At 44.8% G+C, this 26,025-nt stretch overlaps 1 protein-coding gene across 1 annotated transcript in view; it reads left to right on the forward strand.

Annotated features, from left to right (window-relative positions):
• Nucleotides 1–4,734: 4,734 nt before the first annotated feature.
• SLCO4A1 (solute carrier organic anion transporter family member 4A1) overlaps nt 4,735–26,025 on the forward strand; it is a 42,874-nt gene continuing 21,583 nt past the window's right edge. Inside the window, exons 1-4 of the mRNA XM_054981599.1 lie at nt 4,735–5,548; nt 9,263–9,353; nt 10,962–11,083; nt 17,499–17,610. Of these exons, the coding sequence (XP_054837574.1) occupies nt 4,735–5,548; nt 9,263–9,353; nt 10,962–11,083; nt 17,499–17,610 (1,139 nt within the window). The remainder of the gene's footprint in view (nt 5,549–9,262; nt 9,354–10,961; nt 11,084–17,498; nt 17,611–26,025) is intronic.

Genomic DNA, 26,025 nt, shown 5'->3' on the forward strand with positions numbered 1-26,025 from the left:
ATAATACATGAAGACTCTACTGGATCCGACCACTGGTCAATACAGTCTTACACAGCCAGGGGACAACAAACACGGCATAAAAATCAAGGCTTTTCTCAGTGTGGCCTCTTGGCACTAGTATTCAGAGACTGCTTCTAAATAGGGAAGTTCCATTTAATCTCTGTGGCTAGTAGCCATTGATGAATCTCTCCTCCATAAATGTGCCTAACCCCCATTTAAAGCCATCACTACCTAGTGAATTCTACAGTTTAATTACTCATTCAGTAGGAATCGCATTCCCATGATGGAAGTGGGGGATCCCCTGTTTTCACCCTCTGCCCCCTGCCACCACTTACCTGGCCGGTGAGGGGAGGGGAGGTCTGAGAATGGGCCTCCTGGATGTGCTCCCAGGGTGGCACAATGATGTCACTTCCTGGGAGTGACATCATCGTACTACCCCAAGAGTGCTCCCACGCTTCTCAGTGGGCTGATTTGGGCCCCAAACAGGCTTAATCAGGCCCAAATTGGCTCACTGCAAAGTGCACAAGTGCCCCTGTGCGATGACATCACTTCTTGGAAGTGACATTATGCAGACGCATGTGAAAAGCATGATGGCAGCACCGAAAAGGTAAGTGCTGGATCCCCTCTCCCACTGGAGGGCAAGGGAACATGGCGACCCTATCATTCAGAGAGGCCATTTGGTATAGTAGTTAAGAGCAGCAGGATTCTAATCTGGAGAGCCAGGTTTGATTCCCCACTCCTCCACTTGAAGCCAGCTGGGTGACTTGGGGTCAGGCACAGCAATCTTGGATCACTCTCAGCGCCATCCACCTCACAGAGTGATTGTTGTGGGGATAATAATGAAATATTTTGTAAACCGCTCTGAGTGGGCATTAAGTTGTTCTAAAGGGTAGTATATAAATCAAATGTTGTTGTTTTTAAAGACATATTTCCTTGTGTCTATTCTGAACCTATTTTCGAACTACTTAATTGGGACCCCCAGAGTGCTAATATTATGGGAAAAGGAGAAAAAAAATTCTCTCTCAATTTTTCTCCACCCCATGCATAATTTTATAAACCTCTATCATATCTCCCCTTTACTATCTCTCCCCTAAACTTGAAAAGCTCCAGAGTCTTTAGCTTTTCTGTTCATTTGTGTGGCTTAGCCATAGAACCTTCACCTCCTGTGGAATTTTCATAATAATTACATAATGTTTATAGTAATGTGGCTCACCATTTGTATATCATTAAAGAAGCCCCTTGAAGTAAGATAATATTATGACCTCTGTGTTGCTGAATTTAAGGAATACTGGTATGGCTAATGCTGCCTAATACAACTTGGAGATCAGTTGTAATTATGGGAGATCTCCAGCTATCACCTGGAGGCTAGGAACCCTAGCACATCCTAAGTTTAAACCACTGCAACAGCACTGAGCCCCTACTTACTTTTTGGTGGGGTGGGGGTCACAAAAGACAGGGAAGGGCAATTAAGATCAGTCGTTTGCAGCTTCTTACAGTTTTCACCTGCCGCCCAATGTACTTTGGTACAGGTATCTATTTGGACCTTGCCCTAACTGCTTTTAAATATGTATACTGCTATTTTGTATTTTAGAGATGTTGTGAAAAAATAGGCATTCAGTGATTTTTAGGTGGATTATTTTTAAAGTCAAAATGTGGGTGCTTAATTTCTGTAAACTGGGCCAATTAACTCATAAAGTAGGGTTGCTTGGTCCACTTACCCTCCTGGCAGGAAGGGGAGGACCCAGACACAATGTTAGCTGGGAAACGTAGTTTAAAAAGACAGAGCCCATGGAGATCCTTCATCAGAGGGTTTGTTAATTTCACCTTCACCTTCCCAAAGGCTCTGTCAATTTCACCTTTGTGTGCAATAGCAACCAGAAGACAGTGAGGCATGGAAATGGGCTGGAGCTGCCTTCCAGAGCTTTGCTTGGACCTGGAGAGGTTCTAATGGGCTGAAGTTTCCCTTCTGGCATTTCACAGCCCCTTCACACAGCTCCAGTGTATAGCAAAGCCTTTGCCCTGCCTCCTGCTCTGTCTTTTTAAACTACCCTTCCTGGCTAACATTATATCTCCCGACACGTGTTCTTCACATGTCAGATGTCTCATGTAGACAGTCTGATCTCTGTAGTCAGGAGAACCATTGTAATTCGGGGAGATCTCCAGGCCCTTCAACATGGCAACCTTATCCTGAGGGCCAAGCTACAAGTGACGCCTGACACAGGTTGGACACTTGTCAGCTTCCCTCAAGTTTTGATGGGAAATGTAGGCATCCTGGTCTTGCAGCTGTAATGGAGAGCCAAGCTGTCAAACCAGGATGCCTACATTTACCATCAAAACTTGAGGGAAGCTGACAAGTGTCCAACCTGTGTCAGGCGTCACTTATAGTTTGGCCCTGAGGCAATCCATTCTTTTTTTAAAATGAAGTCTTCAGCTGACTTCCAGGGGCAGAACATTCTATGACCAGGATAAAATGCCTCCCTCCTTTGTCTCTTTCCCCCTAACTTATGTTACCCAGCATTCCCAAACTTGAAGAGGGACCTGCACTATTCTCTATTGCTGAAGTACTTATACTTCCCACAAGGTATTTCCCAGGACAGAATAATTTTAATCCAGGCCTTCACATCTGTTTACTGCAACTCAGCACCAGCCTGTCAGTAGCTAATTAGATGGGACAGCCTAGAAAGGGAAGGCTGCCGGGAGGCAAAGGCAGATTGCGTGCAAAAGGTTTCTAACAGTGCGATCTGATGCAGAGTTACTTCAATGGGCTTAGACTGGAGTAACTCTGTGTAGGATTGCGCTGTCAGGCTGCTCCTAGACCCCGAGCTGGAGAAGGAGAATGTTTTAAGGTGAGATCTGTTGTTTAAGAAGACTGTGACTAAACTACCTAGAGCAAAATTTCTGTGGGAAGAGGTAGCCCAGAAGTGTTTAAGTTAGTCTGCTTACCTTTCAGGAGATACGACATTTTCTTCCTTCCTTCCTTCCTTCCTTCCTTCCTTCCTTCCTTCCTTTCTTTCTTTCTTTCTTTCTTTCTTTCTTTCTTTCTTTCTTTCTTTCTTTCTTTCTTCCTTCCTTCCTTCCTTCCTTCCTTCCTTCCTTCCTTCCTTCCTTCCTTCCTTCCTTCCTTCCTTCTCTCTGAAGAACACACAGAAGAAACGACTCTACAATTTTGTCCTTTTAGAACATGGTAACATACACATTAATAAAGATGTTCCCCAAATATAAGAGCAGGCTCTATTTATTTATTTTATTTAAAATATATGTTAGCCACCTTTCTGCTTTACAGCACTCAAGGTGACTTACAATGTAAAAGCAACAATAATAAAAACACCCCCAAACCTTTGTGAAGCAAAATCTTGCTGCCTTCCGTATTCCAGGGAGGTACCAAAGTCTTCCCCCAAATCTTATTCTTGGGCGGGGGGGGGGGTCGATTTTCCTCCAGGGAAAGGATTGGAGAGGGGGGTGCATTTGGAGCTCCTGCAAGAGGAAGCTTGCAGACTTACCGCGGGCTGGGTTGCAACCGAGGGAGAGGCTGAGGTGGAGGCGAGGGTCAGTACTGGAAGAGGAGGCGCAAAGGAGAGTCTCTTCCAAGGCTGTAACATGGTTGGCGCCATTCCGAGAAAGCACCAGTAAGATCAGGATGTTTTCCCACCCACCCACTGCTCGAGCCAGAGTGGCCAGTGGGACAGTCCCAACTTTATGGGTTCGGCAGTTTTGAGGCTCTGGGCCAGATCCCTAAGGTGTGAGCAGGGCATAAAGGACAGCTCACTCCTGCGGTTATAAGGGAGGCAAGGGCCCTCCAGCAGCTGGTGGTGGTGGAACAGCGCTTGCCATCCTGTGGTGGCCAGCAGGCTTGCTAGGGGAACAGCACACAGAAGAGCAAAGTGCCTTTCGATGCCAAGGGTTCTGCTGCCCACACGCCTTGCCAATGCTCCAAAAGACTGTAATCAATAAAGTTGTGGCCGTTCCAACCAAACCAGGTGTGTCGGTGTGTCATCGGAACCCAGCTGGCACATAGCACATAGACTGCAAAGATCTTACTCTGAGATCTCTGTGCCCATGGAAACACCAGTTTCCAACAGCCAACTCACAGTTCCTCCTTTCCACAGAAAGATGTAATAAAGTTTCAGAGCTAGTTTGGTTTAGTGGTTAAGAGCGGAGGACTCTAATCTGGAAAGCCAGGTTTGATTCCCCACTCCTCCACTTGAAGCCAGCTGGGTGACCTTGGGTCAGTCCCAGCTCTCTCAAAGCTCTCTCAGCCTCACTCACCTCACAGGGTGTTTTGTTGTGGGGATAATAATGACATACTTTGTAAACCGCTCTGAGTGGGCATTAAATTGTCCTGAAGGGCGGTATATAAATCTATCGTTATCGTTATCGTTATCGTTATCGTTATCGTTATCGTTATCGTTATCGTTATCGTTATCGTTATCGTTATCGTTATCGTTATCGTTATCGTTATCGTTATCGTTATCGTTATCGTTATCGTTATTTCAGAGAACTGGTGGGGTGCGTACTGAAGCTCCAGAGAAGCTCAGTTTGCTAACTCTTCTTGATGTTCTTTTCACAGAATGAAGTGGTTCAGGATGTCTCATTTTCCCATCCGCTTGTTGGCCCTGTTATCACAAAATTGTTCCTTCTGAAAGCCGAGACTCGACACTCCATTGCAAGGAACCAAGCCGATCTGGGAGAATAACAGGAAGACCGCACAAAACCATTGGCTCCTCTCGGGTGGAAATGCCTCACAAGTTGATGGGAGAAAATGGCTTCAATTTCACCCAGAAACTTATTTTTTCTAGCGCATCTGACCCAGCGGAGAGTAGCCTTAGTTTTGATACCCCCAGTCCCAACGAGTCTTGTACGACCCCTCTGAGCAATGGCACTTTATACTCCAATGCCAACAGCCCTTCGGACTCATGCGTTAAACCACTCTGCAATGCCAGATCTGAAAGCAAAATCCCTTACAGCACAGGAATGAAATATGTCTCCTCAGAAGGAGAGGTGCTTGAGTGTGGGTGGGGGACCTTCACTCCGAGTTGTTTACAGTTTTGCAATACACCAAAGGGGGTCTTGTTCTTCCTCTGCGTCGCTTCTTTCCTGCAAGGAATGACAGTCAACGGTTTCATTAATACGGTCATCACTTCCATAGAACGGCGATTCGACCTGCGGAGTTACGAGAGCGGACTCATTGCCAGCTCGTACGACATCGCGGCCTGCGTGTGCTTGACTTTTGTCAGTTACTTTGGGGGAAATGGCCACAAACCCCGGTGGCTTGGATGGGGAGTATTGGTCATGGGAATTGGGTCGCTTGTCTTTGCATTGCCCCAGTTCACCACCAGCCAGTATGAAGTACATTTCTCAGAGGAGACGGGCATGTGCTCCTCCAACCAGAGCGTGCGGTGCTCAGGAAGTGTCTCCAGTCTCTCTAATTACCGGTTCGTCTTCATGCTCGGACAGTTTCTACATGGGATTGGAGCGACACCTCTTTATACTCTTGGAGTGACCTATTTGGATGAAAATGTCAAATCTAACCACTCCCCTGTGTATATTGGTAATCAATATGTTGAAACTGGTTTCACTCTTTCCCTCCTTTCAGTATTTTCATAATAACCCTAAACAGGTACCTGTTGGTTATAACTGTATAGAGCAGTGGTACTCATTCTATAGCTCACAGAGAGCCACATTCACAATAACCATCTTCAAGTACTTAGAATCATAGAAACATAGAGTTGGAAGGGGCCATACAGACCATCTAGTCCAACCCCCTGCCCAGTGCAGGATCAGCCTAAAGCATCCCTGACAAGTATTCATCCAGCCTCTTGAAGGGCTGTCATATAGAAGGTGGCGTGAAGTTGTTTTCTACTACCCCAGAAGGTCAGACCAGAACCAACAGGTTTAAATTAAATCAAAAGAGTTTTCAGCTAAACATTAGGAAGAACTTCCTGACAGTTAGAGTGGTCCCTCAGTGGAACAGGCTTCCTCAGGAGGTGGTGGGCCCTCCTTCTTTGGAGGTTTTTAAGCAGAGGCTAGAGGGCCATCTGACAGCAATGCAGATTCTGTGAACCTGAGCAGATCATGAGAGGGAGGGCAGGAAGGGTTACATCAATGCTTAGTTCTTGTGGCCCCTTCTTATATGCCTAGGGTAATGCCAATCGCCACTTTGGGGTCAGGAAGCAATTTTCTCCAGGCCAGTTTGACTAGGGATCCTGGAGGAGTTTTTTGCCATCTTCTGGGCATGGAGCAGGAGTCGCTGGGGGTGTGGGAGGAGGTAATTGTGAATTTCCTGCATTGTGCAGGGGGTTGGACTAGATGACCCTGGAGATCCCTACCAACTCTATGATTCTTTGATTCTAATTACTATTAAACAGAAGGGCCACCTAATTACAGCATACCCTGTGCACCACCCTACCAAACATACCCATACAATTTATTTATTTATAACCTTATAAAATATTAATTTTTATATTATATTAATATTAAATTTGTAACCTTATAAAATTGCCCTGATCCGGATGACCCAGGCTAGCCCGATCTTGTCAGATCTCAGAAGCTAAGCAGGGTTGGCCCTGGCTAGTTCATAGATGAGAGCCCACCAAGGAAGTCCAGGGTTGCTAAACAGGTACAGGCAATGGCAAACCACCTCTGTTTGTCTCTTGCCTTGGAAACCTGATGGGGTTGCCAAAAGTCATCAGTGAATCGATAGCACTTCACACACACAAACCTTTTAAAGCCACCAGATTGCTTCTGGGTATATCAGGTTGTCTTTCTCTTTCACAGCTGAAATTTAGCTAGTCCTTGTAAATTTGGAGTGAAGGGAAGGGCTTCCTTCTCAACATGAGGCACTGTTCAGGCGAGTGAGCAGGACTGCTAGGGTCCCCAGAGGACAGCAAGGTAGCTGTGGAAAATAAAACCAACCCCATTTTCCACAGCCAGCTTTTCTGGAATGTAGGGTGGGTGTCAACTTGATGGACAATGCTTAGAGGAGCCACAGGTGGTATGTTAAAGAGCCACATGTGGCTCCCAAGCCAATGAGTGAGTGTCATGGGTATAGATTACTATGAAGATGGGTAGCCATGTTAGTCTGTCTGTAGCAGTAGAAAAAAGCAAGAGTCCAGTATCACCTATAAAACTAACAAAATTAGTGGTAGGGTATGAGCTTTCGTCAGTCCCAACTCACTTCTTCAGAAGGAGTGAAATGAGTTGTGACTCACGGAAGCTCATACTCTACCGCTAATTTTGTTAGTCTTTGAGGCACTACTGGGACCTGACCTGGATAGCTCAGGTGAGCCTGATCACATCAGATCTCTGAAGCTAAGCAGGGTCAGCCTTGGTTAATAATTGGATGGGAGACCTCCAAAGAAGACCAGGGTTGCAGAGGCACGCAATGGCTAACCACCTGTTAGTCTCTTGCCATGAAAATCCCACCAGGGATCGCCATAAGTTAGAGCCAAACTACAAGTGACGTCTTACACAGGTTGGACACTAGTCAGCTTCCCTCAAGTTTTGATGGGAAATGTAGGCGCCCAGGTTTTACAGCTTGGCTCTCCATTACAGCTGCAAGACCAGGATGCCTACATTTCCCATCAAAACTTGAGGGAAGCCGACTAGTGTCCAACCTGTGTAAGACGTCACTTGTAGTTTGGCTCTCAGCTCTGACTTGAGTGCACTCCTCACATAAGTGCTACCGGACTCTTGCTCCTTTGTATAGATTGTTTCTTTCAAGTGTGCATGTTTCTATAATTTTTAAAAATTCGTTTGATTGTACATGAGATGTATAAGAACACATGGCTCCGTAATTAGCCAATCTGCTTTCCTTGGCTCAATCTCCGGATGAGTCCAGCAAAATTTTGTGGAAAGAGGGATTGGCCACCATTCCTCTGAGTAGCTAAAGTACCCATATATAGTTCTCCCTTCCTTCATATTACCCTCCCAGTAACCCTTTGAGGTGGTTTATGCTGTAAGAGAATGAATGACCTAAGGGCACTCCATTACTTTCATGATGGCAGGGGTTTTGAACCTGAGCTTCACCAGTAACACTCTAACCACTTCTCTACAATGGCTGCCAAACTTACCAGTTGGGATCATCAGCTGAAACAATCTCCAAATTATATTCCTGGTTATGCTACGGCAGCAAGACAACCAGAACCCTTGTAACCTTCCTTCTCTCATATTGTCTTCCGGGTTGGGTACGTTGCTGGCTTGCATCCAAAAGAGTTAAGCCAAGGATGTTCACACATCCTTGTGAACTGCTTTTGTGAACTGCTTTAAATTACAATGTGACATAACTGTTAAAACTCTCTAGGGAGCAGTTTACTAGAAGCAGAGTTACATGCCAAATAAGGGTTTTCCCCCTATAAAACCCACAGTACCGGCTGGTGCAAACACTCCCCCAAGATATACAGGGCTTTTTTTCAGGGGGTTCCTGCCAGTACAGAGTACCAGCACCTCTCGATGGAGTACTGGCACCACTTGAGTATTTGGGAGTTGGGATGAGAGGGGAGAACATTGTGAGTTCCAGCACCTCTTTTTTTAGAATAAAAAGCAATGCTCAGTAGCATGTGTCAAATCTCTCCAAAAGGAAATGTAACTCTCTCGGAGCCTTTCAGTCCTGCCATGCTCTGCTCTTACTCATCTAATTGGCTTTTCAGCACACAAAAGGGAGCATTAGTCACAAATGCAGCTGTTAGCCAGCTTGAATGCCAAAGAGGTGAGCTGCAGGCAAAGCAGGTTTTTTTCTTCTGCATCATCATTCATGCATACACAAAATATGGACGAGGAACATCCCTCCTACGCTATTTGCTGCTACGGGCAGCTCAATACCTGGGGCTTCCAGCTCTCCTGGTTGTTTGCCGTAGCTCTGATGTGGGAACTTGTTTGATTGTATAGTCTATATGGCACACAAACCAATCCTAATACGCAGCCTGACCTGGATAGCCCAACTGAGCCTGATCTTGTCAGATCTCAGAAGCTAAGCAGGGTTGTCCTTGGTTAGTAATTGGATGGGAGACCTCTGATGAAGATGAGGGCTACAGAACCTGGAAATAGCAAACCACCTCTGTTAATCTCTTGCCATGAAATCCCCACCAGGAGTCGCCACAAGTTAACTATGACTTGATGGCAATCTCTACCATCCTAACCCAGAAGTGAAACCTTGCACAAACCAGAAGTTTAAGCAACATTTTTGAACTCGGGAGGGGGGGGGGTGGCATTTGAAATATTTGTAGACTTTTTTCTGATGCCTTTATCTTTTTCTCTTTCCCCCCAGCAATTTTCTATACTGCTGCTATTTTGGGGCCTGCAGCTGGTTATCTCATTGGAGGAATCTTCCTAAATATTTACACTGAGATAGGTAGACGGTAAGTTAGTGAAACACAATAATTTGTTACCTGCAGTGCAGAGAATTCTTGTTTTGTCTCATTTTTGGGATGGATTCTAGGGAAATTTCAACATGCTAATATCAAACCTAATGTAAACAAGTCCCAGACAAGAAAATAATTTCCAGATGGACCATTTCACACATTTTCTTTTTACCTGATTTTTTTTATTTATATACTTAAAATATCTCAGTACCACACTATTTGCACTCACTCACCAAGCAGCTAAGGTTGGCTGCGGCATCCTGTTGTGTGTGGGAAACCCAGGTTCTTTGGGACCTACTCTGGGAAACAGCCCAAAGTGAAATTATTCTGGGATTTGATTGAATTCCCTCTTTGCCATGGAAGCTCACTGGATGATCATCATGGGTCAGTCAACCTAACTTACTTCATATGCTCTCACCCTAACCTACCTCACAGGGTTGTTGTAAGAATAAAAGTGAGGCAATGAGAATTGTGTAAGCCACCTTGGCTCCCCATTGGACCCACATAACAACAACAACAACGTTCGATTTATATACCGCCCTTCAGGACAACTTAATGCCACACTCAGAGCGGTTAACCAAGTGTGTTGTTATTATCCTCATGACAATCACCCTGTGAGGTGGGTGTGGCTGAGAGAGCTCCGAGAGAGCCGTGACTGACCCAAGATCACGCAGCTGGCTTCAAGCGGAGCAGTGGGGAATCAAACCCAGTTCTCCAGATTGGAGTCCTGCTGCTCTTAACCACTACATCAGGCTGGCACTCTTACAGTAAAATAAAGTGTGAGTGTGTGTATGTGGTGTATGAGAGAGAGTCCTATTGTACTTAGCTGAATGTTTCTGAGTAAATCTTCTTAAGCCCAGGTTCCATCACCCAACTTTCTAGGGGACAAGCTACAAGTGACGAATGACACTTGAACGGCAAGTGAACAGACTCACATGTATTCCTCCCTGTTCACTCGCGCTCCACTTGATCACTAGGTGAGTCTGTTCACTTGCCGTTCAAGTGTCATTCGTCACTTGAAGCTTGGCCGTGGATTTGATTTATCTGTGCAAGACAGATGGTGGGGATGGGCTAAAATGTGTGATTAACATCCGTCTTGGAGAAGAAGAAAAAACATCCTGCCTCTTTAGTCGAGTCTTAATATGTGGAAATGGGGAGCTGACACTTTTCATGGCAGGGTGGTCACTAACATCACCTGATGAATAATATTCCATTAAGCCACGGATGGGACTTTTCTTTTCTCCAGGCTGTTGGTAACCCTGTTTGTGGTTGGGGCAGTTACTGCCACTGGTTCTGGTCCTGGACTGTTCTGCTGGGAGTAGGAACTGTGTTCTCAGACTTAATACCAACTTGGAGATTCTGCAGCTGCCCCTCATCTTCTTTTGGAGTGAAAGAAACTTTTGAATGCACATTTTGTGTCCAGGTTGTACCTGTTGGCTCTGTAAAAGTTTGCTCCCACCTCTGATGCTCAAAGATGAAGGGGAGCCATGAACTACTAGCAACACTAGTTATGAGAGTCAGCCCTGACCGTTCACTGGCACATACCATTTTGTAAGATGACCCATGAAATCATGTCTCTTTCCTCCTTATGTCTTTAACTCACAGAGTTGATCTCACACCAGACAACACTCTATGGGTTGGAGCGTGGTGGATTGGGTTTCTTGGTGCTGGCGCTGCTTCCCTTTTGATTGCAATCCCCATCTTGGGTTACCCTCACCGCCTGCCAGGTATGTCAAGAGTCAATAGAGCAGTTCGTGCCCTTCCTGAGAGATTGGACGGATGCCCGGAAGCTTGATGGCTGCTACCAGTCCTTGCTTTCCCCTGCTTTCTGAATAAAAACAGAAATATGGATAGATGGTATCGCAATAATAATAACATAATAATAATAACATTTGATTATATGCCACCCTTCATAGAATCATACAATCATAGAATCACAGGGTTGGAAGGGACCTCTAGGGTCCACTAGATGCAAAATGCAGGAAATTCCCAAATACTTCCCAAATAAGTTGTCCTGAAGTTGTCCTTAACACCCACTCAGAGTGGTTTACAAAGTATGTTATTATTATCCCCACACAACAACAGTCACCCTGGGAGGTGGGTGGGGCTGAGAGAGCTCTGAGAGAGCTGTGACTGACCCAAGGTCACCCAGCTGCTTTCAAGCAGAGGAGTGGGGATTCAAACCTGCCTCTCCAGATTAGAGTCCTGCCACTCTTACCCACTCTATCAAAACACTGTACCAAACTGTAAGCAGTGTGAGCTATGTAACCAATGAATAAACATGAAGCTTGGGGAAACTTGGGCAAGATATTCCATGAAGATAGTTTCAGGTGAGTAGCCATGTTGGTCTGCAGTAGAAGAAGAAGATCTGGGTCCAATAGTACCTTGAAGACCAACCTCAGTCTTTAAGGTGCTATTGGACGTGGATCTTGCTCTTGCATCTGGAGTCATTGCTATTGGGACTAAAGAGGACACAAGCCCTTTCCATACCACGTTATGCACACTGAAATCACTGCACATATGGGGGAGTGAGCATGAGCAAGCTAGTTCAGGCCCACACCTACACATGATTGTTGACTCGTGAGCATGAAATCTATGCATGTAGTCTCCCTCCATGGGCTTGGAGGGAGACTTGGAGCTTACATAATGTTGTGTGAGAGGCCTGCAGAGTCCTAAAACTGGAAGAGGCCTTTTAGACCATCAAATCCAACCCCCTATTCCTTGCTGGAAATCCACAGCCAGAGCCTTCTTGACAGAGGGCTGTCCAGCCTTTGCATGAGACCTCTAGCAAGGAAGAACCAAACCCACCCCTTAGTTCCTGGGTTCCATTTCCAAATCACACCTCAATAGGGAGCATCAAATGTTTAAAAGAAATCTCCCCTCCTGTCACTTTAGCCCTAATACTGCCTTCCAGAGCAGCAGCAAATATGTCTTGATAGGGAGATCCATTTAAATTTATATATCTGTCCGCACTTCCATACCTAAGGGTATGTGTGGAAGGTGTGTGTGGTTAAGCAGAAAATCAGCATGAGAGCGAGGGGCTCAGCCTGCCTCCCCCATCTCTGTGCTCTGGTGCTTTCAGCACTTCCCCCTCGGCCCAGCTTGGAGCCAATTAGAAGAAAAGACCTAAAAGCAATGCCACGTAATCATGTAAGGCAAGCGAGGGAGCGGAGTTCACTTCCCCTTGCCATGAGCTCTATTTTTGTTCAAAACAAGACCTTCTGTTCCCACTTTCAGACATGAATGGACAGTTTTATCTATAATTGTGGATCTTTGGTTGTACCTAGCTAGATCCTCAATTCACCATTGTGTGGTCCGTGGACATAAAAGCGAAACTGCTGTACAATGGAGTGAACCCCCCCCCCCCGCCCAAGGTATTAATGACGAGAACAGGGTGCTATTGTTCATCTGGCATTAATGTGCCCCTTTGCCTTGTCATTCAACGCTCTGCCACGCTCAGTGAATTGTCCCCCTACTATGCAGATCTCAATGCAAATTCATTCCCACACCTCTGAGTTTCTTTCTGTGGGATGTTTTGTGTATGTTTGTTTGCATAGGTTTCCTACCTTCCCACAAGTATCTCTCTCCTTTTTTGCTGGTATATTTCTGCTCCCCCCCCCGCCCCCACCGGTTTCTGGTATGTTAGAAACAATCTTGTGCACTACTTTCCCAGCTGCGTGCAGCCTGCAGGGTGTAAGAGTATATTCTCAGCCTTTTCCATTCTTGTTCTCTTGGCTTTGGGGTATTTTAAAGGACTGTCCTTTAGGGCACACTGTGAAATAATGCAAAAGAGGATGCATTGAATTTGAAAGGAAACGAGGATACTGCACACAGTAAAGGCCATCTTCCCGCCGGGAGCTCACCCCCTCGGGGGTAGCTCGACAGTTGGGAAACCACACCGAAGGGGTGTTGCGGTAATGAAGATTGTGTGCACACCACAAAAATAGAATGGAATACAATGTAATTTCTACTGCTGCAATTTAATCATTGAGAAAGATTCTCGGACTGTACATTGGTTGATATAAATTATCTTATATGGTCTTCTTGGAGTGGATTCTCCTTTTCTTTGATGTTATTCAACTGAAGACCATCCCCTCTTGATACAGCACCTTAAAAACCACCTAGTTTTCCAGGGTGTGAGCTTTTGAGAGGCAAATTCCCCCTGTGGTCTTTAAGGCGCTACTGGACCCGAATCTTGCTCTTCTTCTACAGACCAACACGACTACCCACCTGAAACTGTCCTTTAGGGCAGGCACTGGAGTGTTCAAGCTCACAACAGGGTAGGAACTGAAATCTTGATGTTCACAGAGCTCCATTTCAGCTGTTCTTTCAGAGCTTCCTATTCCCCAGAGATGCCAATCTTGCATCTACTTTCTGTGCTTTCTTCCTACATTTACATAAATGGAGGTGGGGGGAGTGGGAATACTTTATGCAGATTAGAGGGGCAGACTCAGTGCAGATGTAATGCAAAAAACCATGCTTTCAACTAGTTTGTGAAACCAGGATTCTGCTCACAGACAAACTCTCGAATCCCGTTTTGCCTCCACGAACGCTGCTTTCATTTCCTTCCTCGTTACCTGGAAGGCCATCACCATTGAACAAACCATATCTGAACCAGGACATCTGTGTTCAGATGTGCGAAACCAAGATGAACTATGGTCACTCTACATGTTACTTCTTTTATGAGTTCTGCACAGAACCAACCCACACTCTGCCCAGACACACATCACCTCAGAGATTGGCTTCTATAAAAAAACCCAGCATGCAAATGTACTCGGAAAGCTACCACTGGGGAGGGAGAGCTCCTGCTTCCCCCCCAAGCTTTGTTTGCAAAAACAATATGGAGGAGACACATTTCTCCACTTCTGTTGCTCCTCGTGGAGGTATTGTGTGCACGTGCAGCAGCAGAAAGGGGAAAACTCTCCTTTCCGGCGCTGTTTTTGCATGAAATAAAAAGCTTGGGAGAAAGGCAAGAGCTTTCCCTCCCCCGGCGGCAGTTTTCAGAGTCAATTTACATGCTGGGTTTTTTGTTCCACTTTTTATTTTTTTGATAAGATTAAAAGCCCAGTAAAAAGGGCAGAGAAATAGAAGAAAAAAGTAAAGAAAAAAGAATACAAAGAGAGAAAAAGAACAAAGATTGAAAATAAAGAAAAATAATGTTTCATTTGCCATTTTTCTCTACACCTGTCATATTTTAACAAATGTTATACTTTTTTAATAGAAGCCAATCCCCGAGGTGTTGTGTCTGTGCAGAGCACAGGTTGTCTCCGTGCAGAACTCATAAAAGAAGTAACATGTAGAGTGACTGTTGAATTAAAGCATGGTTTCATGCAGTGTTTGAACTGAGCCAATATGTTACTGGACACCTCCCAAAACCGAGCTCCTCACTGTCATTGCAATTGTGAATGCTGTAGAGCTCCAATTCGTGCATATACTTTCAGAAATGAAAGGTCCCCCCCAAAGGAGAGGGTACCACCATGCCCATTCTATGCCCAATCCATCCAGGGCCTGTACTGTTGCCAAATGTAGAGTGCCAGCCAGGGGTCATTTCATAGAAAAAAAGCTGGAGGAACTCATTAGCATAACATATTAGCATAACCTATTAGCATATGCCACGCCCCCTACCATCACCGGAAGTGTCTCATTGGCATAACTGATTTGCATATGCCACACCCCCTGGTATCACCTATCCTGGCTGTTTTGGACCCAATCCTGGCCATTCAGGGCCGAAATTGGGCCCAAAATGGCAAAAAGGGGCTGAAAATGTCCGAAAAGGGGTCCAAAATTGTAAGGATCAGGCCGCTGCTGAGTGGGAGAGTGATCCACCACCCGTCAGAGGCCCAATCCGGGCTGTTTTGCCTCCAATCCAAAATGGCCCAATCCAAAATGCTCAAAATGGCCGAGAGTCAGGTGGGTGGGGCTACCTGACATGTGACCTTTTTGGGGAACTGCCGGAACTGTGTTCCCGCACGTTCCCCCTCGAAATGAGCCCTGGTGCCAGCCATGCATTGTGGACTGCTCGGTACCTAATAATCTCCCTTCCTGTTTCTACTATCCCAGACAAGCTAGAAAACCTGGAGGTTTATAAACTTCTAGAGGGTTGACTTGATCCTGATGAGCCCAAGATTGAATCTGAGACTTTCTGCGTGGAAAGCAGTTGCTGTGCCTTGGAGCCACAGCTGTGCTACCGGTCAACTTCCTGGTGGGCTACCACGTGTAACCTACGTCGAACTAGACCAAAGTTAGAAGCTATGACTTCCAATGGGAGTGTTAAGCACGTGTCCAGCTCAGTGAGGCCCATGTGACTTAAAAGTACTCAAGTTGAGGTGGATTGTTCAAATTAACTTGAAAGAACTAACAAAGAAAGAGATAATTCACCAGATCCTTTGGGGGATATCAAATTTTGCAGAAGCAGCTGAGAATCCTAGAACTTCTTAAGAAAAATCACTGAGTTGTGCTATTCATTTTGGATTTGATGAAAATTCTTTCTGAGTTAGCATTCAGACTACTGGGCTGTTACTTTGTCAAGTAACAACTATGTTATAGCAGCTGTCCTGTTTAATAAACAAAATGAAAATGCACTGTGTTTTATAAGCATACAAATTAGGTGGAACTATATGCAATGGGAGATGCAGGCTCCTGCTAAAAATGGCATCCCTGAGTTGAGTTCCACAGCATATCCCTATCACATCTAATATAACTTGGTGCATTTCCCTGCCACAGGTCAATATCACTGGTTTTCACAGTGGAAACGCACAATATCATCATATTGTAACACTGGACAAATGGTACTACATATTACAGACAGGGAATTTTTTCATATGGGGATGCCATTTTTTCTGGCAGTCCCTTGTCCCCTGGAGCACATAATCCTGCCCTTAGCAAAGGTGATTTTAGTGGTGCAACAATGTTCTATTCACACCATGAAAATTAACAGAATAGAGTGTAGCCTTACAATTACCACAAGATGTGATGATGACGGCTTGCTTAGAAGGCTTTTAAGAAAGGGTAACACCAAGGATCACTAATGGTTCTTAGCCATGGCCGTGCTAGTTAAAAATGGACCTTCCATGCCCTGAGGCAATATACCTTTAAATATCAGACGTGGCCCTCACACTCTGCATGTGAGCCTCCAGAGATATCTGGCTAGTAGTCACTATTAGATACAATGTTTGCTTAAATGGATCGAGCTCTGGAAACATAATTGAACTGGATATCTTCCAAGTTCTTAAAGAAAGATCTGGGATTTATTTGGAAACCAGAGAGCCCAAGCATTATTCTCACGCGAACATCTCTGAAAGTAATTGTGGCAATGCTGGGTTCCTGTGTCAACTCTTTCTAAATAATTGGTGGGAAAAGCTACAGAAGAAGTTTCGTTAGGGGTTGGATCCCCTTTTCAGGGAAAGCCTCTTTGCACCAATGGAAAGTTCCCCTACTAGTAGGATGGATCTAAAGGATCTACCCCTAAGAATCCAAAATTACTCGGTACACCAGAGAAAGGGGCCAAAAACAATATGATAGAAAATGGATTTAAATCTTAGTGGTTCAAATAGGCACACTTTTCCCATTTTCGTCATTTCAACATTCCCTCCTTGTTGAGTGATTTTAGTCTAGTGTTCCCCAAAAGTGGTGGCTATGGGCACCTCAGTGCCTACCAGTGGACTTCCCCGTGCCCATTTTCTTCTTCCCCAAAGCAAAAGGCCAACCCTGGCTTTTCTCTACCTCATTGGAGCAAGAGAACTCAGAAATAATTAACTTCACAGAATGGGGATGCTTGACTTGCAACTTCCCAGTGATTGGCCCCAGTACCCTAACACAGCCATTTTCTGATTGGCCCCCAACCCTCCATGGCTTCCATTTTGTGCTTGCACCCATTCCCTGTTCTCTGAATTCTAGAAGTTGCCACAGGTTCAACAAGAATGTTTTAGTCAATCCATATATGCACCATGCATCAGTAGCTTGTTAGGAAAACCATAAACAAATGAGAAACTGAGGCAAACTATGCACTCTATTTAGTTCTAATGCAAATGTACCATTGAATAATTTAGCAGTCTTAGAGCTGGAAATAGCTCCACAGTTCTGCGGTCAGATCTGTTGGTTGCATGGCACACACTGACCTCTGTTGAAAATGTCTGTATTCAGGATCCCAGCGCTACATTGTTATGAGAGTTTCAGAAACCCATCAGCTAAAAGATGGGAGCCACAAAACAGCCTCCGACCCTGATTTTGGAAAGACTGTGAAAGACCTGCCAAGGTAAGAACTTCTGCTTGCACCTCTTCTGTAGGGAAATCTTGGATGAGTCAGTGTGGAAAAATTGTCCTAACCTTACACTTATTAACTGGCTGCAATCAGATGTCATACTTTTGTTGGCCCAAGAGGGGCAAAACCACAGCCTTTTAGCCAACTTGCATGTTCCCTCTTTTCTTCCTTTACCATTTCTCCTCAAACACTGAGTATGCTTGAAAGTGCTCTTGTTTGAGATGCCTTCAAGTTCCAATTTGTTGGGATGTACAAATTCAGATGGCCCTGTCCTGATTTCATCAGATTTCAGAAGCTGAGTAGGGTCAGCCTTGGTTAGTAATTGGATGGGAGACCTCCAATGGAGACCAGAGTCTAGAGGCAGGCAATGACAAACCTCCTCTGTTAGACTCTTGCCATGAAAACACCACCAGGGGTCACCATAAGTCAGCTATGACTTGAGCTCACTCTCTACCACCACTGCCAATTCAGATGGCAGAGTGAAGGTGGTATGGTATACCCCAATCTTGTCATATCTCAGAAACTAAGCAGGGTCAACCGGAGTTAGTACTTGAATGGGAGACCATCAGGTAAGACCAGGGTTGCTCTGCAGAGGAAGACAATGGCAAACCACTTATGCTCCGTCCTCACTTGCCTTGAAAACCCCTTGCTGAAGTCACCATGAGTCAGTTGCAACTTGACAGTGTACATTGCCTGCCTCTGCAACCCTAGTCTTTGTTGGAGGTCTCCCATCCAATTACTAACCAAGGCTGACCCTGCTTAGCTTCTGAGATCAAATGAGATCAGGCTCACCTGAGCTGTCCAGGACAGGGCCATCTGAATTTGTACATTCTAGCAAATTGGAACTCGAAGGCATCTCAAACTAGAACATTTTCAAGCATACTCAGGCACACTTGGAGTTTTTTCCTGCCCACAACCTGGCATGAGACAGTCATTAAGAACCCCATTTTTTGCTGATGCAACCTCCAGTTTGAACAAGTGTCTCCATGGTGGCAAACCGAACCTTACTCAAAGGGTTGCCAAACCAGGAAGGTTTCAATTGCATTCCACATGCAAGGAAAGCAGGAAGGAGAAAGAGACTGTGTGAGCATGCCAAGAAGCTGTGTTTGTGTCTAACATCTGTTGTGATGGTTCAGCATAGCCAGGAAGAGCCTGATTCTTCTTTCTGTAGGACATCTGAACCATGTCAACAATGATGCTGGATTGCCTTGTGTCAGCAGCAGAATGGAGTAGATTAATTCATCCTTCATTTTAGATAGTTTCAGATAACTGGCCTGATTTGAGTCCAGTAGCACCTTAAAGATCAACAAAGATGGGGTTATATTCTTTGATGAGTCAAAGCTCTGAAAGTCAAAGCCACCTGATGAAGAGAGTTTTGACACTCAAAAACTTATACCCGGGAAATCTTCATGTGGGTAGCCATGTTGGTCTGTAGTAAAAAAGCAAGATTCTGGTTCAGTAGCATCTTAAAAACCAACTAGATTTCCAGGGTGTGAGCTTTCAGGAGTCAAAATCTGACAAAGGGAGCTTTGACTCCCGGAAGCTGACACTCCGGAAATCTAGTTGATCTCTAAGGTGCTACCGGACTCGAATTTTACCATAGAAATCTTGTTCATCTTCAGGTGCTACTTCATTGAATCTTGCTCTTCATTATAGATATTTTGCAACCTTACTTAAGCCTTGCTTTATTTTGCGTATCAAAGCATTGCCAAATGACTCAAAACAAACTGTTCAGTTGTAGATATTCTTCATTCTGGATTCATAAAATGATTATTGGTAGTATTTCACACCTGTGAATGCTTGGTTGGTGGTGACATCTATTATTTTCTTTAGAAGCAGATAGGAAGGTTAGATGCAACACACAGGCAGGCAGTTAAGAACATAAGAACATAAGCAAAGCCATGTTGGATCAGGCCAGTGGCCCATCCAGTCCAACATTCTGTCACACACAGTGGCTAGAAATCCAGTGCCATCTAAAGGACTGTCAGTGAGGCCAGGACACCAGAAGCCCTCCCACTGCCTTCCTTCCAGCACCAAGACAACAGAGCACCACCTCCCCACAAAGAGAATACCATCTATCTCCTGTGGCTAATAGCCACTGATGGACCTCTGCTCCATATATTTGTCCAGTCCCCTCTTGAAGCTGGCAATGCTTGTAGCTGCCACCACCTCCTGTGGCAACGAATTCCATGTGTTTATCACCCTTTGTGTAAAGTAGTATTTTCTTCTATCTGTTCTAACCCGACTGCTCAATAATTTCATAGAGTGCCCACGAGTTCTTGTATTGTGAGAAAGGGAGAAAAACACATCTTTCTCGACCTTCTCTAACCCGTGCATTATCTTGTAAACCTCTATCATGTCTCCCCTCAGTCGTCTTTTCTCCAGGCTAAAGAGCCCCAAGCGCCTCAATCTTTCCTCATAGGGAAAGTGTTCCAACCCTTTAATCATTTTAGTTGCCCTTCTCTGTACTTTTTCCAGTGCTATGATATCTTTTTTAAGGTGTGGCGACCAGAACTGTACACAGTACTCCAAATGAGGCCTCACCATCGATTTATACAGAGGCATTATGATACCGGCTGATTTGTTTTCAATCCCTTTCCTAATAACCCCTAGCATAGCATTAGCTTTTTTTAGCTTTTTTTATGGCAGTCGCACACTGTGCTGACGTTTTTAGTGAGTTATCTATCATGACTCCAAGATCTCTCTCTTGGTCAGTCTCCGCCAGTTCAGACCCCATCAACTTGTATTTATATTTTGGATTTTTGGTTCCAATGTGCATTACTTTGCACTTGGCTACATTGAACCTCATTTGCCACATGGATGCCCACTCTTCTAGCCTCTTCTAGCCTTCTAGCCTTTGGAGTGCCTCACAATCCTCTCTGGCTTTCACCACCCTGAACAATTTCGTGTCATCTGCAAATTTAGCCACTTCACTGCTTAATCCCAATTCCAAATCATTAATAAACAAGTTAAAAAGCATTGGACCCAATACCGACCCCTGTGGCACCCCACTGCTCACCACCCTCCACTGTGAGAAGTGCCCGTTTATGCTCACTCTCTGTTTCCTATTAATTAGCCAGTTTTCGATCCACAAGAGGACTTGGCCCTTTATCCCATAGCTACTGAGCTTACTTAGTTATAGCCCTACAGCAACTCTCATTTAGCAAGATCTTAAATAGAGATGGGCACAAACTGAAATACGAACTAAAGTTTGTCACGAACTGGGCCAGTTTGTGGTTTACGAACCGGCGGTTCATCTGAGGCCATTTCTGACGAACTGCCATAAACTTTAGGATGGTTTGTTTGGTTCATTTTTCAGTTCATCACTGCAGACAACCTGGTGCCAATCAATCAGTTTCCTAGGCAACAGGGGAGATGGGCTTAATGCAGAGCTTCTGCTGTCCCAGAAGTGACGTTTTCATGAACCAAATGAACCGGTTTGCAAACCAGGGCAAGTTCATGAAAGTTCGTGGTTTGTGAAATGCTACGAACTACATGGTTCGGTATTTTCCCAGTTCATGCCCATCTCTAACCGTAACCCATTATGAAGAAACCTCCTAGTATAAATCTCTACAAACCAGCTACATGCCTCAAATGTCCCTCTCTTCAAGTTCAAAACTTCCTTCTTTTTATCCAGATCACAGATTGATCTTCCCCCACTCCACCAGCAGATAGGTGTGATATTCCTGTGGTCAGCTTGAGATGTCATAACTATTTACTTGGAGGGTAGGGAGGTAGATTGTGAAGACCATTGATCAGCATTTGATGTTAAATAGTAAAGAGTCCAGTAGCATCTTTAAGACTAACTATCTTTATTGCGGCATAAGCTATGGAGAACAGCTCTCTTTGTCAGATGCATCTGACAAAGTCTTAAAGGTGCTGCTGGACTCTTTAAAATTTTGCAACTACAGAATAACATGGCTAACTCCTCTGGATCATTTGATGTTAGTGGCCAAGTAATGCCAAAAGGGGGGTTTGAATTAGGAGAACCCATAATGTTGGGGAACCAGGATTGTGTCCCAAATTTTCCTCACTTGGATTTTTCCCTGGAGTTTTAGAGGTTCAAAACCATCTCGTTGTGTTCCTGAAGTGGAAGCTCTCTGTTCTTCTATTTTTTAAAGTACCAAACTAAGCTTTCTGTTTGGCTTTTGGCCACAGTTATGGGTTTGTACACTTGATTTAGGACACACACACACACCTCCAACCTTTACTGTGGCATAAGTGTGCAATGATAACACTGGAAAGAAAATGTTGAATTGGTCTTGGAGTCCTAGAGTTAGAAAAGACCTTAGAGGGCCTCCAGTCTAATCCTCTAATCTAATGCATTAAATCCAAAATTAGAGCATTCCTGACAGATTGAATTTCAGTCTCTGTTTAAGAACTTCCATTGAGAGAGCCCCCCACCATTGTAATCCGATTGTTTTTGTGTGGTGTTTTACCAATGTGTCCGATTGAATGTGCATGGCACTAAAACGTCCCGTGAAAAGAACCTCAATGCCAATATACAACTGAAAATTAATTTTTGCTGTGACTTATCAAGGGTCCATTCTGTTACCCAAATAGGAGGTCTTCTGAATTAGCTGGGGGAATTAACATTAAGGAAGCAGCGAGAGGGCATAACTTGGGATTCTCCACCTATGCATACTAGGATTATCCCCTTAGGAAACTCTCAAATAACCAGGCAGATGTTCAACAGGAAGGGTTTTTTTATTACAAGAGAAATAAAAAGGACAGCCAAACAAGCACAAAACACACAGCACACATACAAGGCTAGCTAAGAAAAGAAAGAGGAAAATGAGAGAGAGTAATTTGGGGTAGAGTGATAATTACCAGTCTGGATGAAGGAGGAGCAGCAGCAAAACAACCAGCATTTCACAGCAAGAGGAGAGGTTTTAAGCAGACTTGAGGGTGAGTGTTTGGATCTAGGACGTGTACACAGAGCACAGGGTTGGGGAGTCTAATTATAGGGTAAAATGTGTCCTGGGCCCAAATGGCATCTTTGCCTCAAAGACAATGACTTGATGGCTTGTGTGGAGATTGGGACAATAAGTTTAGGAGAGGCTCAGGGGCTTTACCTGCAGTAGACTTGATGACCCAGCAAATGCTGGATGGGGAGAGCTATCAGGTTCACTGAATAGCTCTGATTAGGGTAGGTGGATCGAGCAAGAGAAGTAGGCTGTTGATGATATTAGCCAGGAGTTCTTGGGAGACCTCACTGTTTTAACTTAAGTGCTTCTCTGGGGATCAGTCCACCTATGACTCATGTTCTGGTAATTTTCCAGCTCCAACCAGGCTGACATCTATTCTGCCTTGCCAGACAGTGTCCTGGGCTTATGGCATATGAGGAAGGGGTTTATGATATTCCATATCCATAAACTGTCCTTTTCAGCATGAGGAAGGGGTCTGACTGCTAACAATTCAGACACAGAAACCAAGGTTTATTTTTACTAAGGCTGGTTTATGAAACCAAGATTTGGCTTGTAAACAATTGCTCAAACCCTAGTTTGCCTTGACAAAATGCTGGTTTGTTGCCTTCATTCTGACCAGGCATCTGCACCAGGTAACAAGCCGGGAATTAAGTCAAGGTGTCACTGTCTACATTTGTGCATAGTGGAAGCAAATGATGGTTAATAAACCTGCTTAAACCACAGTTTCAGATTCTGGCTTGGTAGACTCTAATTAACTTTATTTACTGGAGCAGATCACACTAACCACAGTTAGTTTCATTAAACTATGGTTTCAGATTTATGTCTGAGATAAGCATCAGTAACATGGAGAGGAGAGAGCTAAACGACCTAAAAACTACTGCAAATTGCTGATGCTCTAGTTCTAGAATTGCTTTTAGATAGTCTCCTAAATCAACTGAAATTCAGGACAAATTTAACAAAAGATAGAGTCAAATTCTGGAGCTATGCAAGAATGGTGTGGGGAGAATCCTCTAATCTCTACTGATCACGAAATGGCATCATGGAAACCCTGCTTCACGCTGTTGTCAAGGTTTAAGAGATATTTCTGGAGAGCTGTTTTGCAGCCAACGCGAGGTTCTTTGAGTTTACACACCCGCAGTTCAGTGCAGAGTTTAGCATGCTTAACTCCTTGATCCCAACAACACGCGTATATTGGAGGCTGACCCACATATGCCAGTTGCCAGGAGATTTTTATTTTTTTGCAAAATATTATCCTGAAGAAGTTTCAGCCAGGTTATTAAGTGAAATTCTTGATTCCGTGCCACTTTCCGAGATTATGACTCAACTCTATTTCCCCAAGAGGAAATTAATTTCAGAAATAGCATTTAAATGCTGGTCAGGCTAGAACCCTAACCAGCACAGATATGAAGAAAGCTCAGTGTTTAGTTTTATTCGTCACAATTTTTTTCTGGCACTAATTCATCTTCCGTCGCCCCCAGTGGTTGACACTTTTTCTAGCTTCAGGAAACCCATTTCTTGTAGATGTGTCTGCAGTAACCCCTTGCATATTGCAGAGGATTCTGCCAGGGGACCCAATGCAGTTTATCATATTATTCACCCAATGTAGTTTATCATATTATTCACCCCCTCCTCTAGCTCAAGAATACCAGCAAGCTTCCATGGTAAAGTGGGGGTCCAGAAGAGGTTCTGCCAGCTCCTAGTCACTGCACCATACTTCTAGGTTGCATTTATAGGAGCTGCTGGCCAGGTGGAGCTATGTAAGCTCTAGTAGGTCACGTAAGCCTTTATTCCAAGTCAGAATGAAGCTGAAGAGAAGACAGCAGCTGCATCAGTGTAATGCATTTCTGAATGAGCTCCAGAAGGCTGCATGATTTATTGCACAGGCCATCTTCCTGATGCACAAGCTCTCTGCTGGACTGAGCCTATGCTGCTTATTTCTGAGCGGGTAGAACTGGGCTGCAGCTTCCACAGTACCGTACAAGAGAAAGTTCCAGTGCAGTCCCAAAACAATCAGCATACATTTGAGTCAGCATACTTTTGACTGGCTTTAATATCCGAGAGAGTGAAGGATAATTGGGACCATTTTGTATTCCCCAAGGCCCAGAAGAAAGGGTCACAGCTGGAATTGCTTTCTGAGGAGAAATTCATAAAGAATCAGTTTGCCAGATATTCTGAAATATCTGATGACTTATTCATGCCTTATGCTTCTGGGTTCTGTTTAGCTCTTTCGGCCATGGTATTTTGCCCAGGTCTTAATTAGAGATGGGCACGAACCTAAACAGGAACCCAAAAAAAACCGTGAACCAAGCCGGTTCAGGGTTCACAAACCAGGGTTCGTGGAAGCTCCCTTTCACGGAACTTCCGCGAACTGTATACCGGTTCGTTGGGTTGTATTTACAGGGGCAGTTTAAAGGGACATTAAAACTGTCCCTTTAAGGGACTTGCAAGGGCAGGTCCCTTTAAACTATCAGCTGGCAGGCGGCAGGGATTCCCCCCCCCCCCGCCGCCTTCCAGCTGATAGTTTAAAGGGACCTGCCACTTGCAAGGCAGGAAAGGGCCTTTTAAACTGTTAAATGCCCTTTCCCTGCCACTGTTAAGGCCGGAAAGGGGCATTTAATCCCCATGAACCACAAACTGGTTCATAACTGGTCCAGTTCCATGGTTCGTGAAACCCACGAACCACGAACCTCCTGGTTTGTTGTGGGTTTTTTTGTTCCATGCCCATCTCTAGTCTTGATATCAGACTTACTGGTCTTTAATTGCCTCAATTTCCCCCTATTAAAAAAGAATTATAATATCCTTATGGATCTTCTGATATCACTCCAATCCATCATTGGTTTCTCAAGGTAATTCCTAAATGTTCTAAGGTTTGTCATGACATGCTTCATAAAACACAGAAATGACACACTCTTTGACTTAGAATCTATAGTAGTTGATCCAAGATAAGAACCAGAAACCAACAGGTTAAAATTAAAGCAAAGGAGTTTTCGGCTAAACATTAGGAAGAGCTTCCTGAAAGTTAGAGCGGTTCCTCAGTGGAACAGGCTTCCTCAAAAGGTGGGGGGCTTTCCTTCCTTGAAGGCATTTAAGAAGAGGCTAGAGGGCCACCTGAGAGCAATGATTGTCAGGGCTTGCCGCCGCTGCCGCTGGGCGTGGCACTGGGCGGTCTGCTCCTGACGTCACAGGGGGGCCAGGGATTCTGCAGGACCCTGCTCTGTGGAAGGAGGGGCGGTATACCTCACCCAGACTCCCTCTCAGTCCACTCGCTGGCCTGCTCAACCTGGCCTGCTTACCCTCTGCGTCCTCCTTCATCTCCTCCTTCCAGAACTCTCCTCCAAACCTCCACCCTTGCATCTTACTGCTCTCACTCCACATCATCACTCCTCACTCACACCCACCACCACAGGGCTCTTCCCAGCCAGCTTTTATAGGGCTTCCTTCTACTGCCCCACCCCTCTTCCAGCCTGGCCTTGGGCTGCAC

This window comes from Eublepharis macularius, chromosome 5, assembly GCF_028583425.1.
Source record: "Eublepharis macularius isolate TG4126 chromosome 5, MPM_Emac_v1.0, whole genome shotgun sequence".
Classification (NCBI taxonomy): Eukaryota; Metazoa; Chordata; class Lepidosauria; order Squamata; family Eublepharidae; genus Eublepharis; species Eublepharis macularius.